Raw genomic sequence first — 15,012 nt, forward strand, 5'->3', positions numbered from 1 at the left:
AGTGAGTGCAATTATTTAGTCTCCCTCTTCTGCAAATGGCGTTCTGTGGCAGCGAATAGTCAAGGGCCGCCCTCTGGCCTTTTGCTCATACCTCATGGAGCGCAGACAGTTGCACTGTTGGGTTTGAGTGTGGTGGGTGTGGTAGGATGTGGTTTTCATATCAGCGTGAGCCTGGTACCATTTCTCTGCTATCAGGCCTCGTTTCCTTCCCTGACAGTTTTGTCCTCATTCTTCCCTCTAAGTACTACAGAGCTATCACTTCTACTCAGATTTGAGAGTAGAGAGTAGATGCTGGAAGATCTCATTTATCCAACAATATCACAGAGTTGGTAGCTTTTTTGAGATGCATCTACCTGACCCGTATTTTCCTTAATAGCTGTTAGTTCATAAATAGTTTTGGAAGGCATGGCAAGCTGTTTCTTCCCAATGAACCCAGTCAACCCAATCATCTATAACTGTGAATGAAATCCAACCTTATTCTTTAATATTTATTTATAGTTGAGACCTAGGATTTTCTGAGTGTAGTTCACAACTTCATTTTCATTCACCGTCGAAATTATCTGTGGACTCCAACCCTTGGAAGGGATCATGCTGTCTCAGTTGGAGGGGTCTAGGTATAATTTCATAAAACCTCGTTTCTCATGCTGCAGATACACTGTGTTCATGATCGATACTGTTGTGATTTGCATGTAAGAGATTTTGTCTGTCATTTGGTGTCTCTAACATGCTTTCTTTTCAGGGTGACAACAAGAAAATGGAAGATGCTAAATTCTACCTGACCATGCCTGGAACCAAGGTAGAGATGGAAGAAAAAGAACTGCAAGCATCCAAAACCCTGGCCAACTTTACCCCCGCCAAGGATAGCACAAAAGATAGCTTTCAGATTGCCACCCTCATTTGCTCTACAAAGCTCACTCAGAACGGTGGGTGTGGTGACCGCAGTGACACCAGAATGAGTTTTCTGCTTGGTCCTGCTGGGCCCCTTTGTTAGTCTCAGGGGGCTGGACCATATGGGACCACATCTTCTGAGGTGGGATCCGGGGCACTTTGGATTCTGCTATTTGCCCTTCACATGATGTTCTGGGTGCTACTGACCAAATGGTTAAAGCTCCTTCTGAGGTTTTGTTGTCCATCTTTCAAACAGATGAAAAGCATTTGGGTTTTTTTAATATTGCAAAACCTGTAAATGTATTCATTAATAGGGCCTGTAAAATTAGAAAGCCTTATGTTCCCGTCCTTCAAGGCAGCAAAGAACTCTAATAATGTGTCCTGTATAATATACATAACATGAAATGTTGGTAATAAGGAGGAGGACACTGAGAAATATAGTCAATCTCCTGCTCAAACAGGTATGGCGAAGAGCAGGGACAGTGTCCTGTGGGGTTCCATCTGTCCCCCATATCGTCTCCTCTGTCCCTTTTTTTCCCAAGCAGTCAGGGATTTTTCATTAAATCTGCTGAGTAGTTCAAATGGGCATCATTTTGTCCCTACTTGAAATCTCGGATTACCAATTTTAACTTCTCTGGTGTATATCATGGTGTATATCATACACCAGAGAAGTTAAACATAGGTTAAATGAATTCATAACATAGGTTAAATGAATAACAGCTTCTCATTCATTTAACCTATGTTATGTGTCATGAATATAGTGAGCCAGGGGGCTTGTCCTAGAAATTCTATAGCCCCTGTGTTATAGCAGATTAATCTGTTTGGCCTCTTGGAGGATTTGGGTGAGGTACCTGGCAGGGGCTTTGCCTTAGAGAAGTGCTAAGATAGACAAAACAGTTTAGATATCAGACACACTCAAAGATCAGATGTTGGTTATCTTTAGAAGGGTCAGTATTGCTTGTTTTGATGAATCATGCTTGGCTAGAGAATATGGATAGTACTTCAACTTGGACAAGTAGCTGGACTCAACAGAGTGAAGTTCAGGGCTGATACATATGGGAAAGTAAAAGCACATTCACCAGAACTTAAGTCAGAAAAAGCCAAAACTGGAGACAGTATACAGATCTGTAGTTGCAAAGTACTGCTGGGGAGAGAGAGAGGGATGAATAGGCAGAGCACAGGGGATTTTTAGAGCAGTAAAACTGTACTGTATGATACTGTAATGGATACATGGATACATGTCATAATGCATTTGTCAGAACCGCAGAATGCACCACACAGGGTGAATCGTAACAGTAAACCATGGACTTAGTTAATAAACTGTATTAGTTGTAACAAATGCACCACACTAATGTAAGATGTTAACGGGGAGCTGGGGAGCAGTGAAGGGCTATATGGAAACTTTCTGTACTTTCTGTTTAATTTTTCTGTGAACCTCAAACTGCTCAAAAAAAAAAGTATATGAATAATAAAATAAGAACAAAACTTTAAACCAGATAACACTCTGAGCTTCAGAAAAGACATGACAAACTGATATCAGTGACATAACCCTTGTTAGGGAATAAGTAAATATAATAAAGTGCTGATATGAGGTAAAATGGTACAATGTTTATGGAAGATGATTTAGATACTATATCAAAGATTTAAAATATATTCAGACACTTAATCCAGTAATTTGATCCCTAGAAACTGAACCCAAGGAAACAATGAGAGATGTACACAAAGATTAATATATAAGAATGTTTCACTGTTATTCCTAAGAGAGGGATGGAAAAAATCTAAATGTCCAACGCTTTGGGTTAGTTTAAATTATATAGTATAATTAAATGATGAAATATATGCACCTGCCAAATATATTTCAAAACATAATCCAAGATGTGCAAAATTTTTAATACTATTGTATAATCCTAGTTTTGTTTAAATATATGAGGACAAATTGGAGCCCGTTGCCTGGGTTCAAATCCCAGCTCTGCCACTTACTAGCTCTATCATCTAAGGCAAGTCACTTGATCTCTCTGTGGCTGGGTTTCCTCATCTTTAAAATGGAAGTAATAATAGTATGTATTTCAGAGAATGCAGTAAAATAAGTAAAAGCAAAGCATCAGTGCCTAGCCCATTGTAAACGCTATGTGAGTGTTAACTGTTGTTATTACTCTCATCATCATTATATACACACAGAAAAAGACAAAAAAAAAAACTTCAAAAGTTTGGATAGTTCTAATTTTCTTCATTTTTGGCATTTTCTAAATTTCTAACTATGCAATGTCAAAATGTTATTTTTAAGTATGGTAGTAGATGATATAAATCATTAATGTACTTTTGAAATTTATCAAGAGATATTCAAGAGGGACGGCATTTATCAAACATCTAGTAGATTACTCTTCCCAGAGCCTAGAGTTCAACGAAAACAAGGATTAAAAGCTTGAAAATCAACTTTTAATACAAAGCAACTTTCTGTTCTATATTTCTATATTCCTGATATGATATCATTATATTATTTATCATCTCCAAGTCAAAAAGTTAGGAAGCTGATTGACAGGTAACAGTTCTCAACTTAAACACTTGATTTGCTGATACTTACATCACCGATCTAAATATTCTGAACCTGTGCTGCAGTCCTGCTATGACAGCCACTAGCCCCATGTAGCTTGCGAAATGTATGAATTCAACTCCTTAGTCTCACTAGCCTCATTTCAAGTGTTCTGTAGTTTCACACGGCTGATGACTTCTGTGTTGAGCAGCACAGATATGAAACATTCCTTTCATCACAAAAAGTTCCATCGGGTGGAACTGTACTCTTTTTCTTTGTTGTCATCTCATTCCTAGTGTTTCAAGCTCAAAAATACTTAACATACCAAAAAAAAAAAGTTGTAAATAATATCGTCTCCCATAGAAGGTTTAAGGAGGCAAACTTATCTAAAGCTGAGAGGAGGGATCTGCTGTCATAGTGGATAGAGGTAGGAAGAGGGGACAGATGTGGGGAAGATGGCAACAGAAGGACGTCACAAGCATCAGAGAAAACAGTATTCACAGGGACAGATAATAACTGTGGGTTGTTGATGTGTTTGCTTTCTTCTAATTTGATGGAAATGATAAGGAACCAGTGTAATTTATTCTGAGAAAAAAGAAGCCAATGAATATTAATAAACCATCAACCCCTGAGGGCGTTTTCCGATTGACAGTTTAGTCATTCTCCTTTCACACAGAGGCTGTGCCCAGAGGCATTTCTTTTTAGCCTTAGGAAGACTATTCAGACTTAAAAGGTTAAAAGCCACTGGCACTAGTTACAGACAGAGTTTCCAGACTCTGTATTTATTTTATTAATTTTCCCAAAAGTGGAACAGACCAATTTATATGGGATCATTTGTTGCTGGGCTCTTATGGAGGGTGAGGATAGATTTGTTGTTCCAGGAAAGGGAGAGGGGAGGTCAAGTTCCTGCAGGTGTGGGGCCCTGTGCCAGGCCATTCTCAGTCATCCAGCACTCAGCACATGAAGATGCCAGCACTGCCAGTATTAACCTCAGCCTACTGACCAAAGAACTGAGTTAAAGTGCTAAAATATTTTGCTAAGCTCATGAGTGGTGGTCTTGGGTCTGAGAATAGATATAACTCCAAAGCTTGTGGTTTTCTTTGTCTTTCTTTCCTTTTTTAAATGTTATGGTGCCTAATCCTCTCTCAGAGGCATTCACTACTCTAAATTTAGGGATTGTCATTCAGAGAATCCTAAATTCTTACATACTTCTGATGGGGATATAAACTGAGACAACTTTGGATAACGTTTGGATAATATCTACTATGAGTGAAGATGATCGATCATTCCTGATGATCCAGAGGTTTCACTTTAGTTTAATACTCCTAGGTACCAGAAGACAGATGAGAATGTTCATAGCAGAATTGTTTGCGATAGCAAAAACTGGAAATGTTTATCTACAGTAGAACGGATAAACAGTTTTGGTACATTCATACAATGCGATTGAAACTGTGCAGCAATGAAAGTTTACTAGAGCTATAAGCACCAACCTCTATGGATCTCAGAAACACAGTAAGTCTAGGGCTGTTTCCATGACACTGTGCCACCACTTTTCTGGCCCTAAGACTTGGATTCACCAGATGCCAAATGTGTTCCTAATATGAGCAGTGATGTGGCATGCAAACCTCTTTAGGGAGTAAACCTCTGGGCAGATTGACGGGTTCTTTTTAGATGCGTAAAGCTGCTGGGTGACCTTTCACTCTGCTGAAGTATCTAAATTCGTCTCCCAGGCAGAAATGAGTGAAGTGAAATGATGAATGGAGTGGGTTCTTTTTAGATGCGTGAAGCTGCTGGGTGACCTTTTACTCTGCTGAAGTATCTAAATTCGTCTCCTCAGGCAGAAATGAGTGAAGTGAAATGATGAATGGAGCAGTACCATTGACTAGCTTGTGGCAGAAGTAGGAGATGGGAAGATGGAAGTGGACAGTCCCTAGTGGATAGGCCTAGCATAACGCCTATTATTAAGTGCTGAATGAACGAATAATTAAAGAATTGTATTTAGCACATGACCAGTTTCCTGAGGGCTACCAGTTCTCCTTCCTTCCATCCATTCATTCATGCTTTCATCAAACAGGTATTGATCACCTACTAGATGCCTAGCAGTATGATGAGGTATTAGAATGAATGTGGTGTGGTTCCTGTCCTCTCAAATGGCTCAAATCTATAGGAAGCCAAAGAGATTCCCAGTGTGTTTTTGTTACTGGTATATGTATACATGTATGTAAATGTATATGCATGTGTAAGTCTCTGTATATGTGGAAGCAGTGCAGATAGCAGAGAATGATTGGGTAAGTCTTCCCAGAGGTAAAAAAAAAATTGAGATGGGTCTTGAAATATAAGTAGGAACTTACCAAATACATACTATTATGGTATTTCTAGACATTTCAGACAAAGGAAGAATATATGCAAAGACATGGAGCTATTTCAGAGCACGCCGTGGTGTAGAGGTTAATGAGTTGATCTGTCTGCTGCAGACAGGGCTGGCAGGAGGGCCAGAAGTGGGGCCTTACTGCCTTCTAAAAGGGGTATTAGGGCTTTATTCTGTTGACAGTGGGAGCATCTAGGCACTGGGTTTTGGAGATTTCTCAGGGACTAAATAATATGCAAGCCAATGAAACAAAACACCTGTGGAGCAAATTGACTGTTCTAAAGAATAGTGTGTTTTCAACTACTTACATATATTTATACAAGTCCATTGATTAAAAAATATGTATTGCTGCTTTTACTAGAGAAAGCTCTAAATAGTAATAGTAACTTGATATACTAAACGAAATGATACAGTAGTAACAGTCCAGATGCCTGCAATAAAGTGCCTGTGACAGTTTAGTGGCTTAGCATTTATTAAAGCTATAAGTGACTTAAAAATTTTAAATTCTGCATTTTAAATCCAAAAACATCTCAAGATTTTTGTCCTAGACTTAACCTAAGAGCCATGCCTCCCTTTGAAATAGCAACTCATCTGATTTGCTTTCCTGTTTATTTCTTTGAAGAACTCTGGAAAGGCAGTATAATAGAGTAGCAAGGACACGATTGTTTGGAAACAGGTAAATCTATAATAAGATTCCATTCCTACCACTCCCTGGCAGTTGTGTGACCTAAGGAAAGGAATTTAATTTCATAAAGGCTCAGTTTCTTCATCTCCAAAATGGAAAAAATAAAATCTGCTCCATAGTGTAGATGTAATGTTTAAATGAATTAATGCATGTATATAAGTTCCCTTTTCCCTTTAAGCCCACTGAGACACACATAGTGACAGGGACGAATTAAGCAAAGCAGCAAATTAAATGTAGGAAGATTGCTTAAGAGCGTTTTTAGGTTTCGACTATATGTCATTATTTGAGAAATGTGAGTTCTATTCAGGTATTGTTTTATGTTCTTGAACATTAGTGACTTTTTTTTCTGTTTGAAAAGTGAAAAGAGATCACAGAGTTTTCTCTGATTTAGATAGGACACAGTAAATTAAAAGAATACGTAAGGTTTCGGCCACCATTAAGAACAATCATCTTTTCTAGAGTTCTGAGTTGCTTTTTCTAATCAGTGTCTAATGTTTGTGGTTTGTGGTTTCTCCTAGTTGACCTGTTAGGTTTGTTAAACTGGCGTTCAAACTCCCAGAACATCAAACACAACTTAAAGAAGTTAATGGAGGTGGATGGAGGAGAGATTGTTAAGGTATGTTTATATTCATACTCAGAAATATGGCCACCGTATTATTACTTCAACGTTTTAAATTAAACCTATCATCGTAGATATAAAATTTGTTATCTACATTGGGAAGCAAGTGTGCATTACTTAAGAAAATGCTATTTGTAAACCTATTCTATCAAAACCTAATTATGCCCGAATTTCTTCGGTATGAAGCTGAACTGAAAGCCTCAAATAACCCCTCCATTTTTATTCTTTCAGTTTTTACAAGATACGCTAGATGCACTTTTTAACATAATGATGGAAATGTCAGACAATGAAACATATGACTTCTTGGTGTTTGATGCACTGGTAAGCAGTTCAATATATCAACTAGTGTTTATTGTCACAACTATAGTTTTCGGTATTTCATTATTATAAATAATTGTGATGAATAACCTCCTGCACAAATATTTGTATACATCTCTCTTGACTATTTCTTAAGGCTAAATTTCTGGAAGTAAAATTAGAAACATGTGCTTTATATTTCAAGCTTTTCTTTTCCATTTTGTTAGATTTCAAGTTTGATGTGCTTTCTCTTTGTCATTAAGGAAAACAAGGTTATATTACATTGCAAATCAGGAGTCACTTTAACTTACTTTAAAATTGGTTAGTTGTAAAACAGGAGAAACCATTAATGAAGATGCTTGCAGCTTGTTGTATATGTGTGTACTTTTGTGTTGACACAAGGGAGACTGACTTTATAAAGTCAGAAATGAATCTTAGTCTCATTATGTACAATACGCAACCTTGCAGACAATTAAATTTGCCACACAAAGTACTTAAACGTTATACAACCCGTTCTAAGAACTAAAATCTAGACAAGGAGAGGAGATCTGGGAAGGCCAGAAATAGTGGTAAAGTGGAAGATGCTTTGTTTTCTCATTGTTGGGTTTAAGTTCAGCGCAGAATTTTACCTAAATGTTGCAGTAAAGGAGGAAGATACATTGCAGCTTTAGGTCATTCGCCAGCTCGGAGAAACTGGTAAATTCAAGCAAGAGTCAGGATGTTGAAGCTAAAGAGAAGGAATCCCTCCAACTGAGCTCACGCCTGGTCAGGTTCATGGGACAGAGAGACAGTGGTTCTGAGCTCTGGGGGACGAGGTCTGGAGACAGATTTCTGTGGGGCAGAGCAGCTGGCAGTGTGCATATGTGAAAGTACCGGGCGGCCCTTCTTTTATCACGAATAGGTGCAAAGTGGTATTTTTGTAGATTTTGCACCTGGTAGTGATACACCAGGGAAATTGGGAGGCAAAAGTCTGGTGAATTCAGTTACTGGGGGCTCGCACACTGCATTCAGGAGAAAATTGGCATGGAATGTTTCATTAGCTGCATACGTGGGTTAGAGTTTATTCTTCACACAGGTAACCCCTGCCTGTATCCTCCTCCCTCCTGTCCCACCACGTTCCCTGACTTACGTTACCTGTGCACTGGACTCTCTCGGAGACATAGCTCCCTGAGGCCAGGGATGCTGGCTGGCATAGGTTTTTTCACAGCATCTAGCACAATGCCAGACACATAATAGTCTTTCTATTCATGTTCACTTAAAACTCTTAACTTCAGCTCTGGAATAATAAAGTGAGAAAGCTACAAAAATGATCAAGAAAGAAAAGACAGTACCCAGATGTTAAAATCCAGTTTGTTGACAGAATGCCTAGGGCTTGTACAGTGCTTTATTTATGTGTTTCACCTTTGGCAGGTATTTATTATTTCACTGATAGGAGACATCAAGTTCCAGCATTTTAATCCTGTCCTGGAAACCTACATTTACAAGCACTTCAGTGCCACTTTGGCATATGTGTAAGTATGATTTAAGGGGGCTACCCGTTGTTAGGTTATTGGATTCCACTTTTGTGGCTGGATTGCTGGGAAACGAAAGGGTCATAGACTGAGCAAACATGCCCCTAAAAATGGAACCTTGTTCTACACTTCCTGGTAGAAGGAGGCAGCCATGTAGCTATTCCAACCCTGGAAAGGGGGTCAGGCTCAGGCCTCGCCTTCTAGGAAATGATGGAAGAGATAAGGCTCTACTTCTTTAAGAATCCAGAACATATAAGTGAGGAGTTAAAGCCTTAGGAGCAGAAGCCAGGACAGGTGACCATACTCAAGATCTTTGGAATTGGGTATCAGTGAGATTAGCATGAGGCCCCAAGGGAATCAAACGTCGATTAAGCAAAACCATATCTGATAGAATAGCAGGTCATGCCCTCAGCCCTACGTCACGAGTGCTGTGTAGAATTTATCATTTATTGGATATGAGAAGGTTTAATTTTCTTTCTTTCGCATAAGAGGGAATGGTCTCTCTTTTCCATAGTGAACCCTGACTAAGAAAAGCAATGTTTTCACTCCCTACTTCGCCCTGGAGTGCTCTTCTGTCATGGCATTGTATGCGGCTTATGACCCCACCCTTTTGCATTCCAGTTATTGTGCAGAACAATGTGATAAATAATGACAGGAGTGTAGTTGATATTGGCAAAGACCTTTTTGACAGTGGCTTAAGCCAGATCAAGCCAATTGCTGCCAGCAGGTCTAGTAGAGTGGCCGCTGACTCGAACATTAGCTCAGATTATCGATCCCTTCCAAATTAAACAAGAGAGTTCTCGGTTTTATTTGCACGAAGGTCCAGAAATGTAATAAAACCTAAGTGACATGAAAGAAGTGTCCTGTAGCATAATCACCCCTAACACAATGGATATCACGCCCACCGCATCTAGGGAAGTGGTGGATAGGCCAGTGATAGGGTTCCTTCCACCCCGCGGCCTCACTTTCCAAGCCCTCAGTGGCCACAAGTGAGGAAATCCTGGCACTGGGTCTTCATCACGCAGAGCCGGGTGCGACACTCTGGGTGGTAGTAATCTGGCTTGGTCGTTTCAACGTGTTTCCTGTGGGTTTTTCTTAGAAAACTCAGAGATTCCCAGCAGGAAAGTCAAAAATATCAGTGCCCTCAAAAGCATGAGTTAGCAGAAGATTAAGGCATTGCCTAGTCCGAAGACTGGAAAGTCTGAAAGGGCGACCTGCAGTCTCAGAACAGGGCTATCTTTTGGGAGCTGGGAGCCATGGGTGTTCTCGTCAGACTCAGCTCCTCTTCCCATACTCAGTAGTTTTCCATCTGGCTTCGTATTTATGGATGCCAAAGGGTTTAGGCAAATCGGAGAGAATTAAATTTCTTTTAAGGCAGTGTCTCAGATAGGCAATCTGTCCTTTACAAGAAACACCTAAAGATGTCTGTATAACACCCCAGAAATCAAAATATTTCCAGTATTTGAATCTCTTTAACTGTTCCATTGCTTCATCCCGTTTTAAAATCCTACAAAGGTAAAGAAACCATCTGCTATTTCTAGGCAGAAGGGAAGCTCCAAATCTAGACTGCGGTGAGGAAACTAAATTGCAAAGGGGTTGATTTTCTTGTTCAGGATATAGTCTAGAAGAGATAATAGTCGTTGTGACTTCTACTTCCCCAGTATGCCAAGTTCCCTTCCTGTATAGCAAACCCCAAACCTCTGGGTACCACTTTGTCCCATTGACAATCTTGTCTTTCTCACTCTTTTAAGGAAACTCTCCAAGGTACTGAACTTTTACGTGGCTAATGCAGATGACTCCAGCAAGACAGAATTGCTTTTTGCTGCTTTGAAAGCCTTAAAATACTTGTTTAGATTCATCATCCAGTCTAGAGTACTCTACTTAAGGTAATGGTCACTGTGATAAGATGTTGATGCTGTTCATTCTCTCTCCGTGAAGTTTTCCTTAACCCTTGTGCTCATGTAGCTCTGCGATCTCTTGGGTCATGGAGTTGCCAATTTCAAAACTTCAGGGCCAAATATGGAGGCGGACTATGAAGCCATTAGAGAAGGTCCATGCGAAGTCCTTTTGGGTCAGCGGAATTTCTAGGGCAGTAATGACAAAAGGACTTAGGGATGCTAATGTGCAACTTCCTAGAAGCCTTTGTTGGTGACAACAGCTCTAGGGAGGCACGTTCCTGTGGCAAGATTGTATTTAGTACAGTGAGGGGCTTCATAACAATGCTGGATTTACAAATCTAGAATCATGAGCTATCTTTGGTAGTAGAGGGAAAAAGGCAGTTTGGGGAGATGTTTCCTGAGGTGTGTGTTTCTTTGCTGGTTCCATGTTTAGCTACCTGGTGAAGCTAAGCCATAAAGATAGGATAATTCCCAATTTGAATTCCTAGAATAACAGTTCCATCAAAAAGAGAAGACATCAAGAAAGAAGAAGTACCTTTCTGGGAATGCTCACAACTAAACAGCCTTCCTTACACTTCAGTGATAGCTGGGTTTCCAAACTGTTAAGATATATTTATAAGGCAGAAGGAAAAGGTCTATAGATTCAAGCTTGTATATTTTTAAAAATTCATATACTTAAAACTATAAACAAAATCAAAGGCAAACAACCCGAATAAAAAGCTTGCAACATATAGTACAGATCAAAGGTTAATAGCTTTTCTGATAAAAGGCTCTTAAAATTCAAGAGAAGAGTGATAAATATCTTTACAATAGAAAGCAAAAGAAAAAAATGAAATGGCCGATTGAATTTAAAAAAATATTTATACTCAGTCTGTGGCCATGCCACCCTGAATAAGCCCGATACCGTCTGATCTCAGAAGCCAAGCAGGGTCGGGCCTCGTTAGTACTTGGATGCAAGACCACCTAGGAAGACTGGGTGCTGTAAGCATAAAAAATAAAAAATAAAAAAATAATAGATTGTAAGCTGACAAGGTCCTTGCAATCTGTGAGGTCAACCAAAGGTTGCCTCGCCTAAATATATATACACACACATATATATCTAAATGCAATACAATACTCATTATCTTTACCTATACATTTGCTAAAGATTAAAATAAGAATATAATTTCTTAAGGACAGATAAAAAGCAAAATGAAAATAAGAAAGAAAAATGTCACATCTGTCCAGTAATATCTATTAATAAGAAAGAATCAACTTTTCAGCTGATGGACAACTCTTGAAGACAAGCAGAATCTTTTAATCAAAACAAGCATGAATTAGTGAAGATTAAGGTGTCTTGTGCCCTGGGAGGACCCTTCGTTAGGGTAGGTCAGCACCAGCGTGGCCAGTTCAATGGACAGAGTAACACAAGCTAGCCTTGCAGACTGGTCTGGGTTCAGAATGTTTCTGGGTCGAGCTTTTCTACCCATTGTCTGAAACTTCAACTCAAGTGATTAGGGCTTGATTAGATGAGACAGAATAATAAGAGCGACACAGAAAAGGAGAATGAGGGAGGAGGGAAGGAGTGATGCTGGAAAATAGAATGTGGCAGGTGTGATGTGTCAGGGAAGTTAGCTGGGGGGTATCCCTCGCTCATTGGACATTCTGCTAATGAATTGAGGAAGGCGGCAAGCATGCAGGGCTCATCTGCTACTTCAGGCAAAGCAGCTTCCTGCTGCTCTCCCTCCATGCCAGAAGTGCCTACAGACCACTAGCTTGTAGGACATCAACAAGGCTGTGGTCTTCTGACAGCTTCAGGGGAATCCTTTCCAAGTGGCTTTTCACAGTGGACCAACTGGAGAGCTCTGCAGTAGGACATTCCATACAAATTACCACCCAGCTGGTAATAGCCAGGTGCTAATATCTTCTCAGTTTGCGAGGCTTGTCTCTGAAACCATCTTAGAGCACGCTGGGACTTCTCTTGCAAAGTTCAAAGTGATGACCAGTGAGGCATGTGCTTCCAGCATTGTTTAAGCAACAGTTCTATTTGAAAATTTCTTTTTAAAGGTGGAAAATCTTATTGCTTTTCTCTTTTTCTTATTAAGATTTTATGGCCAGAGTGAAGAAGGAGATGAATTTAATAATTCAATCCGCCAATTATTTCTCGCTTTCAATACATTAATGGACAGGCCTCTGGAGGAAGCTGTCAAGATCAAGGTCAGCCTGTCATCATCGTGGGTAACTTTTAATGCCATGGGTGAGGATGTCCTGGGACAACATAGAATTGGCCGTGGTGGGAGAGGAACAAAATAAACCATAATTCATGGAAAACTTGCAAATTTTAGTATGACTTATAGAAAGTACAGGGAGAAACCTGTGTTTCAACTTTCATGAATTTTTTTATTCTCAAATGTCAGTTGCTAAAGACAAGCTTCCCTTTCAGACATCCCTTGAGTGGCTTTTGTGGCCCCTGTGAACTCAGCCCATTGATCCTGATGTTTCAGACAACAGGTTTTTATTCTTAGTTTCCCCCTTTTTCCCGGGAGCCCAAAGTCACCATCATTTTCATTATTATCAATTTTTCAAATGGAAAATACATAATCTCTGAAGACTCAAATTTTAACTTTAATATTCTTTGCTCTTTATGGCAACGTCAAGATTTTAACTACCTCGTGAGGTCGAGAAATGAATTCCAAGTGGGTAGTGCCTGTTGGTAGTGAAGACAAAAAGCTGTGTCTCCTGACTTTTCAGGAAAAAGATTTTAGGAGATCACGTATTACAGCGTCGGCTTTCCTTTCTTTTGCAAGAACATTTGTGTCCAGTTTCCTGCGTGAGATCCAAGCCTTTCTTTTCCTGGAATCAAGCCGTAAATTCTGTATTTGTCCTGCTTGGCAATTGAATCTGCCTTTGGCGTTTTTCTTACAGGGGGCAGCTTTGAAGTACCTTCCTAGCATAATTAATGACGTCAAGCTTGTGTTTGATCCTATTGAGCTCAGGTAAATAGCAAAAACCATTTGTTTCTTGCCTTTAACAGAAAAGCAGTTCCTCTGCTTTGGCTGGAGCCTCAGCCGCCACACGTGCTCTCATTCTTCTAACATATATTAACCGAACACCTTTTCGTGCTCAGTTCTGGGGAAGATAGAAAAAAAGACATAAAGCCTGCTTCTCTGAAGAGGTTTGAGCTTTCTCCAGGGAAATAAGACACACAACACAGACATAAAATTAACTACAGAAGAAAGTACATAATAATATGCTTCCAGCCCCTTACCTAAGTACCCCAGGAATGCAAAGTCAGATGGCGACTGACACTGGAGTGGAGTTAGCAAGAAAAGGATTCTGCAGAAGTTGAGTGCTAGGACAGGTCTGGATGGCAGTGGCGGACCCGGGGGTGCTTTGGCAGTGTAAGCAGAATCAGCTCTCAGGTCGAGCCCTGCAGTGAGCATAGGATACAGTCTCTGCTTCCTAGAGACAGTCTTTCTAGTCATTTGTAAGAGATTTCCAGGTAAACCTCTCCGTGCCCTGATCTCAGAGCAGAGAGCAATCACAGTGTAATGATACCTTCAGCTTAGCAGAATGAAAACACTAACCACTGGGTTTTGTCTTCCAGCGTGCTCTTCTGCAAATTCATTCAAAGCATTCCTGACAACCAGTTAGTTCGTCAGAAGCTTAACTGCATGACCAAGATAGTAGAGAGTAATCTTTTTCGGCAGTCAGGTAAGTCTCCCCCTGAAATTCCAGTCTTGCTTCTTCTTCAGCCAATTTGCTCTTTTTCTTAATATCAGTAATATCCTTGCCAGTTCAGTTGTTTGTTGGTACTTGAGGACCTCCTGGGAAACCAGCTTTAAGGAGAAGATGAAGTCAGTTCAGTATTACTAATAATTCCTAAAAGAGCAAAATTGTGTGTTCATTAATCTTTAATTAGAACAATCAAGTGTTTCATTCATTAGAGAGTTTTGTCACAAAATAGGAACCCTGAAAAGTAATGGGCAAGCATGAAAGATTGTTCTCCTTAAAAATGTGTCTTCTTTGACCTATACGTAATATAATCTCAAAAACCAGGGGACAGGGCAGCAGTGTAGTCTATGCCTAATGCCACACTGCCTGGGCCAGGACAACCAATTATGTGCATCTTTGCTCAACTCCATGCTCATTCATGTCACATAAGTAGCTGAAAATCAACCATAGTGGAAGTATTTATACCACGGAAATTGGCAAACACTATAAATCAGAGGGGTTT

The 15,012-nt window shown here is 39.8% G+C and overlaps 1 protein-coding gene across 1 annotated transcript in view; it reads left to right on the forward strand.

Annotated features, from left to right (window-relative positions):
* Window positions 1-15,012, forward strand: part of DOCK5 (dedicator of cytokinesis 5) — a 136,389-nt gene that overhangs the window by 62,963 nt on the left and 58,414 nt on the right. The window contains exons 19-26 of the mRNA XM_015593274.2: window positions 740-923; window positions 6,990-7,087; window positions 7,322-7,411; window positions 8,798-8,898; window positions 10,650-10,784; window positions 12,881-12,992; window positions 13,701-13,771; window positions 14,383-14,489. Of these exons, the coding sequence (XP_015448760.1) occupies window positions 740-923; window positions 6,990-7,087; window positions 7,322-7,411; window positions 8,798-8,898; window positions 10,650-10,784; window positions 12,881-12,992; window positions 13,701-13,771; window positions 14,383-14,489 (898 nt within the window). The remainder of the gene's footprint in view (window positions 1-739; window positions 924-6,989; window positions 7,088-7,321; window positions 7,412-8,797; window positions 8,899-10,649; window positions 10,785-12,880; window positions 12,993-13,700; window positions 13,772-14,382; window positions 14,490-15,012) is intronic.

The sequence above is a fragment of the Pteropus alecto genome, unplaced genomic scaffold, assembly GCF_000325575.1.
Source record: "Pteropus alecto unplaced genomic scaffold, ASM32557v1 scaffold166, whole genome shotgun sequence".
Lineage (NCBI taxonomy): Eukaryota > Metazoa > Chordata > Mammalia > Chiroptera > Pteropodidae > Pteropus > Pteropus alecto.